Source organism: Eptatretus burgeri, chromosome 14 (assembly GCF_056783735.1).
Source record: "Eptatretus burgeri isolate ZD-2024b chromosome 14, Ebu_testis_v1, whole genome shotgun sequence".
Taxonomy (NCBI): Eukaryota; Metazoa; Chordata; class Myxini; order Myxiniformes; family Myxinidae; genus Eptatretus; species Eptatretus burgeri.
In genome coordinates this window covers 13495115-13514063 of record NC_140974.1, presented here as the reverse complement: position 1 = coordinate 13514063, position 18949 = coordinate 13495115, and the positions used below count along the sequence as shown (strand labels likewise).

At 42.7% G+C, this 18949-nt stretch overlaps 1 protein-coding gene across 4 annotated transcripts in view; it reads left to right on the top strand.

Moving 5' to 3' along the window:
- Positions 1 to 18949, top strand: part of LOC147012683 (collagen alpha-1(XIV) chain-like) — a 168562-nt gene that overhangs the window by 141247 nt on the left and 8366 nt on the right. For 2 of the 4 annotated variants that reach the window (XM_085853765.1, XM_085853766.1), the window contains 12 exons: positions 2318 to 2395; positions 3450 to 3536; positions 3934 to 3987; positions 6677 to 6772; positions 7168 to 7221; positions 7334 to 7387; positions 7505 to 7558; positions 7802 to 7873; positions 9725 to 9760; positions 9882 to 9948; positions 10302 to 10487; positions 18814 to 18891. In XM_085853765.1, coding sequence (XP_085709891.1) covers positions 2318 to 2395; positions 3450 to 3536; positions 3934 to 3987; positions 6677 to 6772; positions 7168 to 7221; positions 7334 to 7387; positions 7505 to 7558; positions 7802 to 7873; positions 9725 to 9760; positions 9882 to 9948; positions 10302 to 10487; positions 18814 to 18891 — 916 coding nt within the window. Of the gene's footprint in view, positions 1 to 2317; positions 2396 to 3449; positions 3537 to 3933; positions 3988 to 6676; positions 6773 to 7167; positions 7222 to 7333; positions 7388 to 7504; positions 7559 to 7663; positions 7874 to 9724; positions 9761 to 9881; positions 9949 to 10301; positions 10488 to 18813; positions 18892 to 18949 lie in introns of those variants that run through there. The other 2 variants (XR_015051032.1, XM_085853768.1) reach the window with 2 other exon arrangements.

Below are 18949 nucleotides of genomic sequence, written 5' to 3'. Positions count from 1 at the left end.
AAGCGTCTACAGTGAGTGATTGATTCGCTCATATTGACGTAACGTGGTACCATTATCGACAATGGGTGCTTGGCAAGTGGCTTAAGCGCTGAAGAAAGCACTCCAATTCAATGGTTGATGAGGAACGACTGGCCAGGCTGTGGCTGCACACCATATTGAATCCCATTAACTTTAAATCCGGTCTTCACTGTGCCTGCAGCAGTTAAATATATTAAATGAATTCGTTCAAATAATGACTCGTTTATCCACAAAAGAGTTGCTGTTTAACGCAGAACAACCCTGGAGACATTCGTAAAGTTTAATCACCCGTGAAATAAACATTGCAGATAATCTGCCACGTTGCCTGCTCGTCTGTGCACACGTCACGTGGTACATCGGTTCGCGGTCTGTGCAAACGTTATAACTTAATTTTAAAACGTCCGTTTTTCACCAGATTTGCTTTCACTCCCTGTCACCTCGTGAAATCTCCAAAAATATAGACACAGATCTGGCAGAAGTAATGGATAAGCAATCCCTCTGGAGGATAGGGCATGAGATCTAGCAGTGAATGCATTAAATATTGAAATATATTTCACATTTTCTTGTGTATTTATGGAGGAGGCAACATCGCCTCGCTTGCTTAAAGTAAAGAGGTATGTAGACTTCGTTTTAAGACTCGTTATGTCTTTAAATCATCAGATTTCACTCCAGATTTCGTCACTTATGTGGTCTGGCCAATATCTGATCCTCAAAAACCAAATAATCTTTCTATGATGTACTTTAGTTTGTCCGTGAGAGTACATCATGGAAAATTGCATCATGTCATGGATGAAATCGTTCCAAGCTCCTAATTTGAAAACTATAGCAATTACAGAAGTGTTGTGCACAGCGGTTCATCGCCATGATGAACAGGCTTTTGATATTATGAGTGATGAAAGTTTTTTTTTAACTCATGAAGAAATCATTGCGGCCTGTTCCAAGTCAGGGCATAGTTGAGCAGGCGAAAAAAACAAGGCGGCTTCAGATCCGGGCAAAGTCGCTGAGGATGCGCCTGATAAAAGATATAATTAAGCAAGGTCATTAATTATCTTCGAAAAGGATGTTTTAATTAACCCAAACATCAAACTTACTTTCACTCATGCGCTTCCTTGGGAGTTCCCTTTGTTTCCTGCAAAGTTTCGGGCTGCTCGGTTTCATGGTTTTAGCGTGATGGAGCAGTCTCTCTCTCTCTCTCTCTCTCTCTCTCTCTCTCTCTCTCTCTCTCTCTCTCTCTCTCTCCCTCTCTCTCTCTCTCTCTCTCTCTCTCTCTCTCTCTCTCTCTCTCTCTCTCTCTCTCTCTCTCTCTCTCTCTCTCTCTCTCTATCTCTCTCTCTTTCTCTTTCTCTTTCTCTTTCTCTTTCTCTTTCTCTTTCTCTTTCTCTTTCTCTTTCTCTTTTTCTTTCTCGTTCTCTTTCTCTTTCTCTTTCTCTTTCTCTTTCTCTTTCTCTTTCTCTTTCTCTCCTCCCTCTCTCTCTCCCCCCTCTCTCCGATTTATACAACAATTTCAGGCTCATGGAGGAAATTGGGAATGTTTCACATACATCCAAAGACATGTATCCAGCCAAAGCCATTAGTCGACATCAATGTGCTTTCACATGGCACTAAGAAACAAAGAGCAAACACATGGTCTACAGGATTTGAACCTGGGTTCCCCACATCATGAGGCAGCAGTTCAGTTAAGCACACTCACAGGAGAACCCATGTTAACATGTCAATATTTTATTATTTTATTTGAAAAATTAAAATTGAGAACACTTGCTGGCCATCATGCTCTTTATAACAATCATCGCTCCTCATGGACCGTAAGGATAGCGCAGAGATAGCTTCCTCATCTTTTGGCTGTCTTTTCTGGGTTTGATTTGGACCCCGACTAAAACTATCATCCTTGTGCCCTCTGGGCGAGGCGACATCCTTTGAAGGGATGTTAAGCCAGAACTATCCAGTTTGTTTGCAGTCACTGGTGGATGTTGAAGATCCCATGGCTGATTTTCAAAAAGTGTCGGCTACTGTTCGCCAGTACCCTGGCCAAATGCCCAATTCCTACCTTCATCTACGGCCGGGAGTACGTTCGGGTTATGGATGCTCCTCATGCATCCCTTCCTAAACCTAAATTTTTTTATGATTCATCCTAGTGTATCCTTCTTCTATCTTGAAACAATATGATTTGTATTCTCATTGTAGTGACTGGAGTGTCAACTGTCATTTTGTTCTTGTAAAACTAATCGAGCTAGCGGATCATGTCCGTGACATTGCATCGCAATGAAAGATCCACAAAACCCATCCACACATGTCGTTGCAGTTGGAGCTGCAAATGCTGGACATCGTGTGTAGCGCCGACTGGGGCATCCGTGACAAATGCTGCGAGTTACCTGCACTCGTAAGTGATTCGATTGTTATATTTCCATAACAAATGTGACAACAAACAATTGAAGTCATTGAATAGGAGTCGGTATGGAGGCTGCTGTATCATTCCGGAACTTGTGCTCGATTGCAGGGTTAAAATCTGCCTTTGAGCTGAAGGATCATCAGTGAGTAATTCTTACTTGGAGTGTGGGTTAAGAAAGATGTGGGCTTTCTCTTTGCTCGTGTAATGGAGTTGCTGATATGCAGAGGCTGCATCCTGCTTTATCTGCTTTAATCACATGAACTGATCAAGCAAGCTTCGAACTTTGACCTTGTTACACAGCTGGTGAGATTCACTGCTGCGTATTTCTCCTAAAAGTTGCTCAGGGGATTGGCTGAAGCAAGGCCATTTCACAGCCAATTCAATCTTCAGTACTGATCAGAGGGAGTGACGTATGGAAAGTTTCGTTAAGGCCATTTTAAGATGCTAGACCTACATTGATGCCTCTTGTAGTGGTTAGATTCGGTTTCGCAGAGCCTTGTATGTGACATATGGGTGCCATCATACTGACCAAAGTAGGTCTTCATCGAAGCAGAAACTCAAAAACATAATACCCAAGTGAATACAAAAGAATGCACTACTACCAACTGAGCTGGTCCAGAACAACTGTACTCGATGCAGCAAGTTAATAATTCAAATGAATTCACTTCTGAGGAATGTCAACACAGGAGGCCATTTGGCCCATCAAGACTGCACAATGGTTGTCAACCTGTGGGAGTCTGTGCTCTGTCCTTTTTAAATGCTGAGCATCAAACAAGGATGCAGCACGCACCATTTTAAAATCTTTGGTACGACTCCGACAGGGTTCGGACCGGCGACCTCCCAGACTCAGGAACGGACACCACCATTTTGCCACCGACTTTGGTGACGTTATCACAAAGGAATGCAACATAAGCTGGGAAGAGCCAACAAAAGCTAATCCAAAGCACGGAAATGCTGAAAAAAATTTATATGGTATTTATTTTTTATTTCACATCTTTTAATCAAACAACAAAAAAAAATGTGTTGTTGTTCCCCATCAATGCAGCGTGTGGAGATGTCCTGTCCATCGCTTCCTCATGCCTGCTCTTGTGCTCAAGACAGCAAAGGTCCTCCAGGACCTGCTGGTCCACCCGTAAGTATACCTGACCCCGTGGCACCTGTCAGAGCCTTTTGTGTGGTTTTGGATGGTGGAGAGATCATCCTTATGGAGGAGTTATGGAATTCATAGCCTCATACATCAATCGGTGATTTCCAAATTTGCTCTCAAAAAATAGCAACAGGTCCTCATTCCGTTTTCACAGGAGATGAGCTGGAATGAAATGTAATTGTGAATTATCCTATTGTAAGAAGAATAAAACAACAAATTGTTCTGCAGATTTATGACTGTGTGTATACATGAAGTGAGTTTCCTCTCAAATATTTTTCTTGTAAATCTAAACCCACCTCACCCTCCCCCCGCCCCTCCCACAATCATTCCTTCTCCAAATTCCAACCAAACCTCTGACACAACCTTTGATCATCCTCCAAAGGGGGCCACAGGAAATAAAGGACCAAGAGGCTCTGTCGGATTACCAGGACAACAGGTGAGTTGTTTTTTTTTTCTCCTATGGTTTACAAGGCTCATATAGATGTTGTCACACAATTCATGCACTCATAAACAGACAGATAGCAGTCAACCCAGGACTTGACATCAGACAAACACAACCCGTTGATATTGGGGTAAGTTACTTCCCGGGACGTACTGGGTGATGGTAGCACCAACCAGTGGCGGCGCTTTTCTCCCAGCAGTCAGCGGGGAACTTTTCTGGAGAAATCTCACAAAAAATTATCTCATTCTCTGGAAAATCCCCTTTATCTATTTGCTGATGACCCCACCATCTGCCATGACATTCCTCATCCTTCATACAGGCAGGCTGCATCCTCTTCCCTCTCTTCAGACATTGAAAAAAAAAATCACAATACGGTCAAATGCTTGGAATATGTCTTTCAATCCTGACAAATCTCAAACTCTGCCACCTGTCTCCATAAGGACCATCTCGCAAACCCTCCTCTCAACTTTCTTTGCGATCGTCTTGAGGAAGTTCAGTCATTTAAACTACTGGGTCTCACTCACTATCAGCCATGATCTTTCTTGGGCAAACCACATTTCAAAATTGGCCTCCAACACAAGCTACCGACTGGGCATCCTCTGTCATGCCAAGTCCTTCCATGGCACACCTGAACTCCTTTCCACCTACAGGACATTCATCCGCAGCTAGATGAAGTACTGTTCTCCCCTCTGGGGTGGCACACCTGTCTCATACGTTGCTCAGCTTGACACCATAGAAATCAAGACCTTCAAGATCATTGGAGTCTCCCACGCTGAGGCTGAGTCTCTGGGCATATCACTTCACCATTGCAGACAGGTCGCTGGTCTCTATATTCTAACGCCTCCTCTCTGGTCTTATATCCTCAGCTGTTTCTGTGCTTTGCCCCCCCCCCCAGGCTTTTGCTGGGTGCACACAGTGCACCATCAACCCCTTTCTGGTGAAATTACCTAAATTTCGAATCACTACTGACCTCCATTAATTCATCCAGTTTTTCTTTCTCCTGTCTGTGCAACAAACTTCCACATTCTCTTCGATCTCATTATTCCCTCCAGGTGTTCAAGACAGCTGTTCACTACCATCTCAGGCCATCCCCGATCCAAAACCATGATCTTTCCAACCCTCGTTAACACCCATTTCCCCTCCCAAGCCCCTCTTCTTCCAAATTGCAGTTTTTTTCCCCGTCCTGTATCCATCTTGTCTTTTCCTGCCCCCCCCCCATTCTTTGTTCAAGACTCCCTCCATCTTGACATTCAACTCTGCTGTTGGCGCTCCCCCTCCCCTTCTCTCTACTGTTCCTTATGTCCAGTTATGTCCTGATCCGTTCAGTGTACTAGCTCTTCCACGAGCCTCAACTATGTATACAAAAATAAAAAAATAAAATCTCCCTCCACAAGGGATGAGAGTAGCGTGGGGGTTGGCTGTGCTCTATCCTCTAAATGCTGTTCGTTAGGTGAAGAAGTAACACGGACCATTTTCAAAGTTTTTGGTACAACTCTGCTCGGATCACAATCTAACTTTACAAACTCAGAGCGGATGCCTTAACCACAAATTCACCGAGTCCTGTGTGGCTCCGTTTAAATGATCGTCTCGTTTTTTCCGCCATTACCCCTCCCCACCACACACAAGATCTCGTGGAAGAGCGACGTAACGGAGGATCAAAAGGACAACAAGTTAACAGGAGGGAAGGGGGGGCATTGAGGCCACATTTTGACTCAACAAGCAGGGGAATGAACGAACAGGGTACAGACCATTTGACCGTTTACAAAAAAAAAACCCACCATTACTGACTTGGATGTTATCTTCACCGCAGATTCCGGGGACTGAATGTATTAAATGTGTGTTTGATCCAGTACCAGGCATGCAAGGTTTGTTCAAGCATAAAACTACTAAACTGGATCCAGTATTGGCAAAATGTATGCAACTGGCAATAAAGGTTACTTTGGAGGGAACGCAGTCCACTTACCCGGGACAAAAGGCACCACCGGTACTTTCACATTGATCCCACAAGCCGGAGGGAGAAAACCATCCAGGCCAACAACTGCAGTGCCGAAATCACAACACGATGTCGAGGAACCATTTTATGGTTGTGTGTGTGGATTAAGTTTCCTCCTCTTCGTGTACCACCCATCCTCATGACGTTAAACAATGACGCAAAACGTGACAACTCAGTATTACCTCCTCCACCGAAGGTCGTCGGAGGTTAAGTTTTCACCAATGTCTATCTATATGTCTGTCTGTCCGTCTGTCTGTCTGTCTGTGAGCAGATTATCTCCAAAGGTTATGGACGGATTCAGACGAGGTTGCGTGTGTCACAAGGATAAAATGATTCGATTTTGGTGAAGATCGGAATCCGGATACGAGAAACTTTAAAAATTTCTTTCAGTGATTCTTCAACATTGAGACAAAAATGGCATGGAGCACCGATATTTTGAAAAGTTGTTGGACGAGTTATGATAAAAGTAAGTGAATTAATTGAGTGGGTGACGAGAACAAGCCGCCGAGACCTTGGTTCGGGTCCGGATTGCAGATCCAGCCTATCAGTAGCATGCAAAATGTAAACTTCAACTGTTCAGCCTGGCGGAGCTATGCATTCGACCGAGTGCCGTTCTAATGGGTTTTGTATTAACACCAACCTTGAGCAGTAATGTCAGAGCAGAGAATTATATTTCTTGTTTACGTGCAGGGGGCTCAAGGTTTGCGTGGAGAAACGGGGCCGCGTGGGGCTTTTGGTAGTCGTGGACCAAGAGGGCCGAATGGCTTCTCCATCACTGGACCGCCGGTGAGTGCAATGCATTGCACCGTTTTGCAATGGGGCCAAGCTTTCAAAGTGGGAGCCACAAAACGGTCTGCTTGTCGTCTTTTAAACCTGCATTGAATAATTTATTATTGCATCCGATTATTCCACATCACCAACATTTTCCTCTTTCACACCCCTCCTCTAAAATTACATCTGCATTCCTATCAAACCTGAGATTCATTGAAACATTGACGTCAACGGCACAGGCCAAGCCAAGTCCCAAAAGCTTGGAGTAATGAATCCAGGAGGTTAATATTTTTATAATAGCCATGATAATTGCAGAAAGAATATATCCTTCGGAAGAAGCAATGTTTGGGTGTGAAATGGCAAGAGGTTTAACGTGGGATTCACTTGGATTTTTTTTTTTCCACATACAGGGCGCTCAGGGTGAAAAGGGAGAAAAGGGAATTGCCGGTCCCCCTGGCATGATGGTACGTGCAGTCTCCGTGACCTTCTACTAACCCAATGAGACAAACTCGGTCTTTCATTAAAACCCACACTTAGTCTACTGCAGTTACATCTCCTGCTATTACATCTCCACAGGGTCCTGTAGGACCTCAAGGTGCGATGGGCAGACAAGGAACAGAAGGACCGAGAGTAAGTTCCCCTATTTTGAAATGTCTCACAAACGAGTCTCTTTGTGCGTATCAGTCCGTCTTCTATATATTTGATGTCTTCTTTCACTCCATCAATCCTTTCGCTTTCCTCAAATAGGGTAAGGCTGGCAAGGATGGCAGCCAAGGTGTTGTTGGCCCACCAGGTCCAGTGGTGAGTTACAAAAATTCACCGTTAATCGGGGAGAAAAAAAAAAGATGAATTGACACATCTCATTCTGCTTTATTTCTTTTCCTGTTCTTGTCGATGGTTGTGCAGTGATACTGGCTGGCACATCATTCATTCCACAACCAATTTCCCCTCAGCAGGAAGACGAGCACAACATTCAGCGTCTTCAAAATTGTAATTGGACAACCTCACTTCTCAATCCTTGCTTCTCCTTTCAATGCCTCTCAGGGTCCTCAAGGTCCGGCTGGTACAGATGGACCAGGTGGAAAGCCAGGGCCCCGGGGTCCAACGGGTGATCCAGTAAGTCAGTGTGTTTTGTTCGTCGATATAGTCCGCATTGGCTGAGCCCGAATCAAAAAGCTTGCACATTCAAGCCCAAAGAAATGACTAAGTATTCTCAAGCATGATTTTTTTGTTTCTGTATGCAATGTTGAGGCTAAACTAGAATGCTGAATTTTGGAAGAATGCAGACTGATCAGGATGCAACAGAACAAAAGGAACAGTAGAAAGAGGATGGCATGCCAACAGCAGGGCCAAGGGACAAAATAGATGGAAATGGACCAACAAGGTATATGGGTAAGAGTGAGGGGTCAGGGAGGATGCAGGGGTTGAATAAGAGGGTTAATAAGCCAAAAACCATTGTATTCAGTTATGAACCGAGCACCACCTGCAATGTATAGCAGCACAGCCTTTGTTGGCTCATGGTTGGCCTCAGGTATTTCTCACCCTTCTCTGGACTGAATGAGTGACTGGCACTGTGAAGTACAGTTTGAGAATTTTGTGGACTTCTGGAAAGAGCTCCTTAATGACTGAATCCATCGACATTGCCTGGCAAATGGTCTCCCAGCCAGTCACACGGACCGCGCTGGTCTCCGATCTTTTAAAATCAGGTAACATTTGTAGCTGGAGGCTTAGACGTTCCGGATCAACGTCGGCTTTGCACTGGTCTTCAATTGATTTGAGTATTCTGGAATACTTTTGAGGACCTGAACCAAATTGGGGGGAAAACCCCCCAATAATCATTTCAAGGTTTTCAATCTGAGAGGAGTCGCGTGCCTTTTTGCTCAAATCTTCTGTCATGCTCTTGATACAGAATGTGAATGACTTCATTTAACTTCTGTTGGAAGAAGTTTTGTAGCTGTGTGCCTTCGTCAATTGTCCTTGGTGGAGCTTTCCGATTTAGTACTGGGTTCCCCTTTAGCGCTCAGATTCTCCTTCGTGGTCGTAACACTTGTGGAACTCATAATTTTGTTGCCATTGCTAGAAGGCGCGTACCATGTAAATGGCCTCCATTGCATTCTGGATGAAAATTATTTCCTTGTGTATTTATTGACATCTATTCTGTCCAAGAGAAGACGTGATACGCCAACTTCAAGCTGAAAAGTTACGTACTGTACCTCTTCATTAACGTGCCCTGGCCACTTGTACGTCCAGCATATTTGGCGTTCAAACTATTCAGCAACACTTGATACGAGTCGTTAGATGCCGCTCGAAGACCCTGTTCTCACAGTCCATCGAGTCTGGCAAAGTGGTCTCAGCTGATGATTCTCTTTGCCAGCGTGAACCTGCACTCACGTGAAGACAGTCGATCGCTTTGGGGAAACTTTATCAGTTTGATTATTTCAAAGATGAGATTTTCCGACCCAACCCACTTACTGGCTTATTTTCTCTTTCTTTCTCTATCTCTCTCTTTACTATTTGTTTATCCCCTTGCCTGTTATTCCCAATTGTTGCCCCACGACCCCACTTTCAATTTAACCTTGCTCTTCAATTATCCTCGCTCTTGTCGAAAAATAGCTGCCTGAGAGGCACCAGGATAACAGTTTAGAGTCAGATCACTCATACGAGCCTCGACAATGTATACAAAAAAAAAAACCCAGACCAGACAGTTCAAAGGTGAGTATGCCATCTTTGAACTACCCTGCCAGCCCAAAACGCGATGTAATCAATTCGATATTTATAATTACAAATCATTATTTCTCAGACATTGTACCTCGCAGACCCAGGATATTTTGCACCTCGTAGATCCAGGAGGCCATCACTCGAGTGCCAAAGTCAAAACTGCTTCAAGACCTGCTCATCCCTTGTAATTACTCTGAGTGACGGTGGTTTGCAAACTCACTCACTCACGGCATGTATGTTTTCCCACAGGGAAACCTGGGATTAAAGGGAGATAAAGGTGAAAGGGTAAGTACAAATGATCAGGCTCAAGGCATAATGCAAGTAGTTTGCACATGGTAGCGAAAAATTCACCTTGTTATCATCCCAAACATGACAGTAAATACCTGTGTGTACCTGCGCCGACCAGGGAGACGCGCAGGGGCAGCGGTTTGTGAGAGACATTGCACGGCAAGTGTGCGAGCAGCTTATCAACGGTAGGTAGCGTGGATAATTGGTTCACAGTAAGTGTAACCATGATGAAAGCAACACAACAATATTCTACAATGATAAAGTAAAAGCAACAACAACAACTTCCTTGCTTGACACTCAGCATTTAGAAGGATAGAACATGGACAAACAACTGCAAGTCGGTAATAAGAGCGCAGACCTTAATGGGCTGAATGGCCTCTTCCTGTGTCGAAGTTCCTTGAAATGGAACTCATATTATTACTATATTATGATTGTTTGGTGATTGCACTCGATTTTCAAAATAAATAAATCCTGTATGCATAAGATGTTTGTCATGAAGACCTTTGTGTGTCTGATTCCCCTCCTGCATCAATCACAGCCCAAGTCTCCAGATTCAACAACATACTTGCTCAGCTTCCACGCCTGAAGGTTGGCCAAGCATCTGCAGGGCCACCCGGAGAGCCAGGTCGTGAAGGACCTCGGGGAATGCGTGGTGAAGCTGGGGGTCGTGGCAGACCAGGCTTCCCTGGACCACCAGGCCTTCCGGGTCGAAAAGGCGAAAAGGGTAAGTGTGGTCCGTATGTTAAGAGAATATAGACCGTTACATATTCTATTCATCTTTTCCAAAGAATATGTGATCTGTGGAAATTTTGTTGGTGAAGTTTTATCATTATCATCATACTAAAATACGCAATTTAGTGTCTGTCTGTCTGTCTGTCTGACTGTGATACATTCGGTCGTTACTTATCCAATCTCAACCAAACCTGACAGGAGTACTAAGGGTCACACGACTGAGGTTGTAGCAATTTCATTTGCCCCCCTCCCCATTGGGGATTTCCGCTTTGTGCAAAAATTGTATTAAGGTGCATACACACTCAACCTGTCGAAAGTTTTAGAACAGCCCCATTTTCCAGTTTTTACTGAAATTAAAGCAGTTTAATGTTTCAATGTACTCTGAAATTAAAGCATAGAACAAATAAACAATTGCAGATCAAAAAAAATAAATCATGGAACTGTTTTGTTGAACAAAATTTAATCTAAATTTGTGACTCAAAGTAGCCACCTTTTGCAGATATAACAGCCGAACATACTCGTGGCATTCTTTCTATCATGGAAATCAAATATTGTTTGGAAAGTTCTTCCCAACACTGTTGCAGAAGTTCCCACAAATGTGTTGCACTTGTCGGTTGCTTTGCTTTCACCCTTCTGTCCAGTTCATCCCAAACCAGCTCGATGGGGTTTAAGTCTGGAGACTGTGCTGGCCATTCCATGATTTGAAGCCTACTGTCTTGTTCTTTTCTTCTAAGGTAGTTCTGACATAGTCTGGAGGTAGGTTTTGGGTCGTTATATTGCTGTAGGATGAACCCCTGACCAACTAGGTGAAGACCAGAGGCTATCGCATGGCGCTGCAAAATGCTGTGGTCGCCCTTTTGGTTCAGGGTGCTGGTCACTCTGTGCAAGTCGCCGACTCTGGATCCAGCAAAAGAGCCCCAGATCATCGCGCTTCCTCCTCCATGTTTGACAGTTGGTGTCACACACTGAGGAACCATCCTTTCGCCTACTCGACGGCGTACAAAAAACCCTGCGTGATGAACCGAAGATTTCAAATTTTGATTCATCGGTCCATAAGACCTTCTTCCAGTTTTCAGTTGTCCACTGGCAGTGCTTCATGACCCAGGCAAACCTCTTTTTCTTATTTTGCCATATTAGCAATGGCTTTCTTCCTGCCACTCGACCTGTCAAACCTGCAGCTCGAAGTCTTCTCTTCACAGTTGAAACTGAGACTTCCTTACTTCGACCAGTGTTGAACTGTGCTTGAAGCTGCTGTCCTGTGAGCCGCCCATCACGCAAGCTGTTGACTCTCAGAAACTTGTCTTCTGATTGTGTTGTGGCTTTGGGTCTGCCAGACCTCTTCCTGTCAGAGTTTCCTCCAGTTTCCAAATGCCTTTTGATGGTGTAGGAAACTGTACTCACTGACACCTTGGCTTACTTTGCAATTTCTCTGAAGGAAAAACCTCCACTTTTAAGGGTTATAATGGTCTGTCTGTCTTCCTTTGTTAATTGTCTTTTTCTCACCATGATGATAGCAATATACAACTTGCTGCAGCGCAATATTGTCCAAATTCAGAGGTTGTAGCAACACAGTCTGTTCCAACACTGCTTTTATACAGACCGAGGGTTTGTAACTAATCAACAAAAGTTGGGACACCTGTAGGAATTGTTTGCATCAACTTTCAAGGCTTAATTTACTTCCATTGCTGCAGAACAGCTGCAGTTGCTAACCCATTACTTGTTCCCTGAAAAGGAACTTTTTTAACAACTCTGAAATTTACATTATTTTTCAGTTTTTGGTGACCTAAACTTTGTTTTTTTTAGCCTCTGGCAGTTTACCGCTTAGCTTTGTACCATTTCAGGTTATTCACTGGACTTGAACTGCTTAAATTTCAGTAAAAACTGAAAAATGGGGGTGTTCTAAAACTTTTGACTGGTGGAGTAGCTTATTGAGTCATTTTTCCAAGGTGCTTCTAATAACAAAAGTAACTAGAACTGCCACTTTATAACTGCTGGCAGTGATGACCGGGTACCCAGACGTGTCGGCCTTTGATACAACATGGGACTTTCTGCAGATGACAGTCGCAAAGTTTCGCATTGAAAGGATAAGCGGTGCCAGAGAAAACATTATTTAATAGTGATACAAACACAGGCCTGCTTCGAGAGGGCGCGGAACAGACGAGTTCTGAACCGGGCAGCACAAAGCGTTCAATTTCGTTATTACTGGCTTCTAGATTCAAATAATTAAATAATTCTGGCTTCCCAAAACCGCGTGGACCGATCAGGTTGAAATTTTAAACTTTGTTTCGCATGTCACCTGAATTATAAATGTGAAGTTTCGCATATACAGAGGAAGCGGTTCCAGAGTAAACATTAATTAATATTTATCCTTCAATCCAAGATGGCGGCCAAACCATGTGACTTCTGATGTCATAATTTTCACCACATGTGCAAACACAATTGTAGACGATAAGTGCAAATTTTCGCTTCGCTAGGTTAAGCAGTTCCAGAGAAAACATTATTTAATATTTTTCTTAAATCCAACATGGTTGCCATTCCCTGCCTCCGATCCCGTTGAAATTTCAAACCCTCTTTCCGCATGACTGTTTCTCCATAGAGGTGATGCTTTACTTTTATTGATGCAGTAGTACCAGAGTAAACATTAATTAATATTTTTCCTTCAATCCAATATGGCTGCCAAACGCTCTGCCGTACCTCAAAAGCGAGTTGGAACTTTTTATTCGTCAAGGACACGCGCTCATAGTGGTCGAGTTTCGGCTGGATCTGTTCAGCTGTTTCAGAGAAAAAGACGCTTTGAAGATATTGTTTTTCAATCCAAGATGGCTGACGAACCATGTGACCTATGACATCAGAAATTTATATTCTGCTTCCAACTGGGTATTGGAACACGGTTGTGAAGTTTCGTGTTAATCGGTTAAGGTGCGTTTTTCTATCCAAGATGGCCGCTAAACCATGTGACGTGTGACGTCATAATTTTTATCATGCGTGCATAATGCCCTCTCGATGATAATTACAAATTTTCGATTCGTTTGGTTAAGCGGTTCCAGAGAAAACATTATTTAATATTTTTCTTAAATCCAAGATGGCGGCCAAACCATGTGACTTATCAATTCGAAATTAACAAACTTATATCGCCTTACTCTCCCGAATATAGTTCTGAAATCTCCCCTTCAGTGGACCAGCGCTTCTGGAGAAGAAGATGTTTGAAGGTTTTAGGGTTTTTTCAAGATGGCCGCCAAACCATGTGACCGATCAAGAAGAAATTAACAAACTTGAGAAAGGATCTCATGGGGAATATATCTGTGAAGTTTCGTCTTAATCTGTCTTGCCCTTCTCGAGAAGAAGATTTTTAAAATTTATTCATTTTCAATCCAAGATGGCTGCCGAACCTTGTGACCTATGATATCATAAATTTAAATTCTGCTTTCCATCGTCGACCCGAACAAGTGTGTGAAGTTTCGTGAAAATCGGATAAGGTCTATTTTTCTATCCAAGATGGCCGCCAAACCATGTGTGACTTCTGAGGTAAAAATTTTTTACCATGTATGCAGACTTGAGGGAGGAAGGCAATTGCAAATTTTCGCTTCGATGGCTTATGAAATACCAGAGAAAACATTATTTAATATTTTTCTTAAATCCAACATGGCGGCCAAACCATGTGACCTATCACTTTGAAATTAACAAACTTGCATCGCATACATGTCCCGAATATAGTTGTGAAATCTCGCCTTCATGGGACCAGCGCTTCTGGAGAAGAAGATGTTTGAAGGTTTTAGGGTTTTTTCAAGATGGCCGCCAAACCATGTGACGTATCAACAACAAATTAACAAACTTGAAAGAGGACATCAGGGGGAATGTACGTGTAAAGTTTCGCCTTAATCTGTCCAGCCCTTCTGGAGAAGAAGATTTTTTTTAAAAAAACACTAAAAAACAAGATGGCGGCCGAATTACGTCATCGATGACGTCAAGAAAAAAATTTTCCGCAGCAATTTTAGGCGTAGATGATGCTCAGAATTTTTCAGATTTTTCCTATATGGCGTTCTACTTGACGAATTTTCACTGGAATATCGCTTCACCTATGACGTCACGAAAAATCACACGTGTTCCCCATAGGGAGCTTAGTAAAATGTATCAAGCGAAAAAATTTTCCATTGCACGGTTTCCGAGATACAGATGTCCAAAGTTTATCGCTTTTTTCAAGATGGCGACCGTACCACGTGACCAATGACGTCATAATTATAACGTGATTGTGCTATCAAAAAAGATACATACTGTGGTGAAAATTTTGTGTCGATCGGACTTAGTATCCCAGAGAAAATGGTTTTTAAAGCGAAAAAGGGTGCAAAATGCCGGCGGAAAAAGAAAAATAATAATAATAATAATAAACAGAAGAAAAACAATAGGGTACCCTGTACTGACAGGGTACCCTAACAAGAAAAACAGCAATCAGAGATGGCAGACCCTCACCAGGACTTGTTTTGTGTGGTGTTTGTGTAGTTTTGTGTGGTGTATTTTGTGTGGAATTTGTGTAGTGGTGTGTTACATAATTAACTAGAGCGGGAGCACTCAGTAGAGTGCAAAACCTCCGCCGCCAATACTGCTGGGTCACTTCAGTGAACCTGATATCCGATTCATTGTAGCTCAAAACGGATCAGACTCAACTGAACCACGGTTGAATAAACTAAACTCGATCGACGCGCATGTAGAAATGCCAAAAAAAAAAAAATCGAAATTTTTTTGAAAAAAAAGTTGCAAAATTTGTTTGTTTTTTTCCTCTAACAATTTTTTTTTTGGGGGGGGGGGGTTGGAAATCACTTAAAACATGTAGAAATGCAAAAACAAAAATTCAAATATTTTTTCAAAATGGCCGCCATAGCACCCACATTGGACTTTGGACCAAGTCCAAAATCTAATGGCATGATCCTTGGACCATACCTAATCTGCCCGCCAAGTTTCGTCGAAATCCGTCCAGGAGTTTTTCCGTAATACTGTTCACAAACAAACAAACAAACAAACAAACAGACAGGGGTGAAAACAGTAACCTCCGTCCATCTTCGATGGCGGAGGTTAATGAGACATCATTAATGAGACACCAGCGAGGCACCACTTTAGATTAGAACTGCCACTTTATAACTGCTGGCAGTGATGACCAGGTACCAAGATGTCCTACTTTGATACAACCATGCTTTGATCGGACAACTGGCCCTGACCCATGATGTTTATTATTATTCAACTGAATTCAGAATGGGATTAAAATAAATTCATTTCAAATGAAATGGAAGACCAAATATATACAGTCCTGCAGTGGAGTCCTCAGAAGAAACCCAAACAAGCACAAAGCAAAGATGAAGTCATCAGGAAGAACCTGGATAGGATATGCATTTCAGCTGCAACTCCTCTACCCTAAAAACCATTCATTTGTAGCCAAGTGAGCTTTATTTTTTTTTTTAAATCAAAAAGAACCAAGATTGAAAAAATTAAATAATTCTGCCTGCTAGACCATGTATCTGATCAGGATGAAATTTAAAACATATATTCCGCATCACCACTAGATCATAATTGTGGTTTCTCTTCAATTGATGAAGCGGTTCAAGAGAAATAATTTTTTTCAGATTTTCGCTCAATCCAATATGGCTGCCAGACCATGTGACATCAATTATGCCTGAATACCCTGGTATCCCCAAGGCTTGGGTAACGTGTGTGAAGTTTCCCCTCAATCTGTCCAGCCGTTCTGGAGAAGATTTTTTAAAATAAGTTTTCGGGTAAATCCAATATGGCTACCAGACCACATGACCTATGACATCAGATGTGTGAACGTTTTGTTCCTCATTGATAGGCAGTCATAAGTGTAAAGTGTTTCCGAGATCTGTTCAGCCATTACAGAGGTGTTTTGAAGGTTTAAAAAAATAAAATAAAAAACAACAACAATATGGCTGCCAAATTACGTGACCGATGATGTCATCAATTTTTTTTTTCTGTGGTCCAATTTATCCTGAAATGACCCTCAAAATTTTTCATACTGATTAGATGTGCTGTTCTACATATTCAATTATGACGTCATAAAAAACACACTTGTTCCCCACGAAAAGGACTTGCCATGTGCAAAGTTTCAATTTTTTCCTTGGTGCGGTTTCAGATACAGAGGTTCAAAGTTTTTTTTTCCCCCATTTTTCCAACATGGCTGCCACACCACATGATCTATGATGACGTCATAATTATTGAAACATTCCACATGAGTCGTCGCTCCTGCAGTGAAAATTTCATGTCAATCCGACAAGCGGTTGTGGAGAAAATCACTAAAGTTCTGTGCGAACAAACACAAACAAACAAACAAATGAAATTGCTCGTTGAGCAAGGAATTGCCGGAATAACTTTGTCATTATCTACATGATCCCTGAAAAAACAAAAACCTGGAAATCAATTTGGTTCTTATAAGTTGATAGTGCTACTGTTTAATGAGTTATAGCACTTAGTTTGGTCATGATCATAACTTGGAAGTCAATCGGACTTGAAATGGCGTTTTTATGGCAATTTGAAAGTTTTGACCCGACCCCCCCTGACATTCGACCCCCGACCGCTAAGAAGGGTGTTGGTGTGACACCCCAATGAGACGTATGGTCGGATGCAGAATTGGAAGATGCACATTTTGGATTTGGTTTGAAGTCGATACGACCATTTTAGCGGACGTTATTGCGAAAATAAGAATTTCGGTTTTCGGTGTTGACCATGACCTTTGACCTCGATTCACCAAAAACGACGAGTGTCTAAGTTGGACCGTGGCCGACGTCTGTACCCAGTTTGGTCATGATCGCTGAAACCGTGTGGATTTTTATAAACTACAAACGCGTATAATTAATGAATTACCTTTTTAAATAGTTGCTACTGCAGTTTAACAAGAAATGAAAGGGAGTAAACCCAACGTTCTTGAGGCATTTTATGCTTATCGCATCCCCCACAGTCGAGGCTTGGACGGAAGAATCGATGACCCGGATAGAATCGATTCCCTCCATCGGAACCAGGAATCGAAGCCTAAATTCCATACAACCAATTTACCCGCCTGTCCCGGTTCCAAATCTCCGGGGTCGATTCCTCCAATGCCTTGTCTCACTCTGTCCATCAAGAATCCGTTCGTTGGTTCAGCAAATTATATCAAAAAGCTTCTCCTGCCATTCTTTACAAAACAGACAAAGACAAGTCCGTTTTTCCGCGTCTAGTTTGTTCAACTTGTGAAGAAAATGAGCAGACATGTACTCACGAACTGTGTGGGTGTGTGTCGAACTTGTTCCAGGACCCGACAGACAGCATTAGCCTATTGTATCTGTATCGAGTATGGTGAAATTCCAAAATCATCACATTTATTAACGGCAAAGATATATGGCCGTATATTTATTAAGAACAAATAAAAGTCGGGAGGGATCAAGGAGCGGTCGTCTATTGCCTCGTACACCGTCTGGGTAAACCAGGTTCAACCTTTTTTTAAAAAAATCTCATCGAAAAAAAAAAAAAATTACAATTTTCCTGGATGTTTGGATTAATTTGAAGTAACTTTTACTTCTTTGGCATGATTTATATAATGTAAATCATGCCACTGATTTTATTTACTCATGAACATAAATTTTACGCTAAAGTTGTTTCTTTTTATTCCCTCCGCCACCGAAGATGGATGGAGGTTATGTTTTTCGCCGCGATTTGTCTGCGTGCAGGATATCTCAAAAAGTTAGAGACGGATTCGGATGAAACCGGTTGAGCAGGTTGGATGTAAGACAAGGACGAATTGGAATTGTTTATATTTTGGTGAAGAATCGGAATCGATTCTCAAATCTTAAATCGATTCTCAAATCTTAATCGCCCAAGCCGACCACAGACTAACGGATCCGAGCCGACATCCACTGTAATCTACATACCCCAGAGAGGACAATAACATGACCCTTCCTGCTGCTCCTGTCAGGAGCTGGTGTACTCTGTTCTTGCATATAGCAGCTTGGCTGCTGGGTAGCTATCATTTCTTGGAAGCACAGCTGTGCCGCTGATGCCGTGCCCCTCTACCAGTTCACTGGGACTCATTTTGCCAACTTCGGAAGAATGACAGTCAACCCCACCTGGTGTTAATTCAGCATCCAACGGGGCTCAAACTCAGGACCCGAGGATCCTGAGCCAGCCACCCGAGCTGCTAAGCCAACACCAGGCTGCTGGTGTACGAGTAATTTCAAATCAAACTACTGAAGCTTGTTGATGAATGGCTCAAATATAAGAAACAAAAATCACCTTTCAACTTTTCTCAGATGATGATTTGTTTCCTGTACATTCCCTTTATTCAGGTGTTGGTGGGGAAAAGGGAGAGAAGGGAGCATCTGGTGTCGGCTCTGTAGGGCCTCCTGGAATACAGGGCCCACAAGGTGAATATCCGTGACTCCTGCAGAGATAGATAGATGTCTTTTTAGCATTAAATCAATG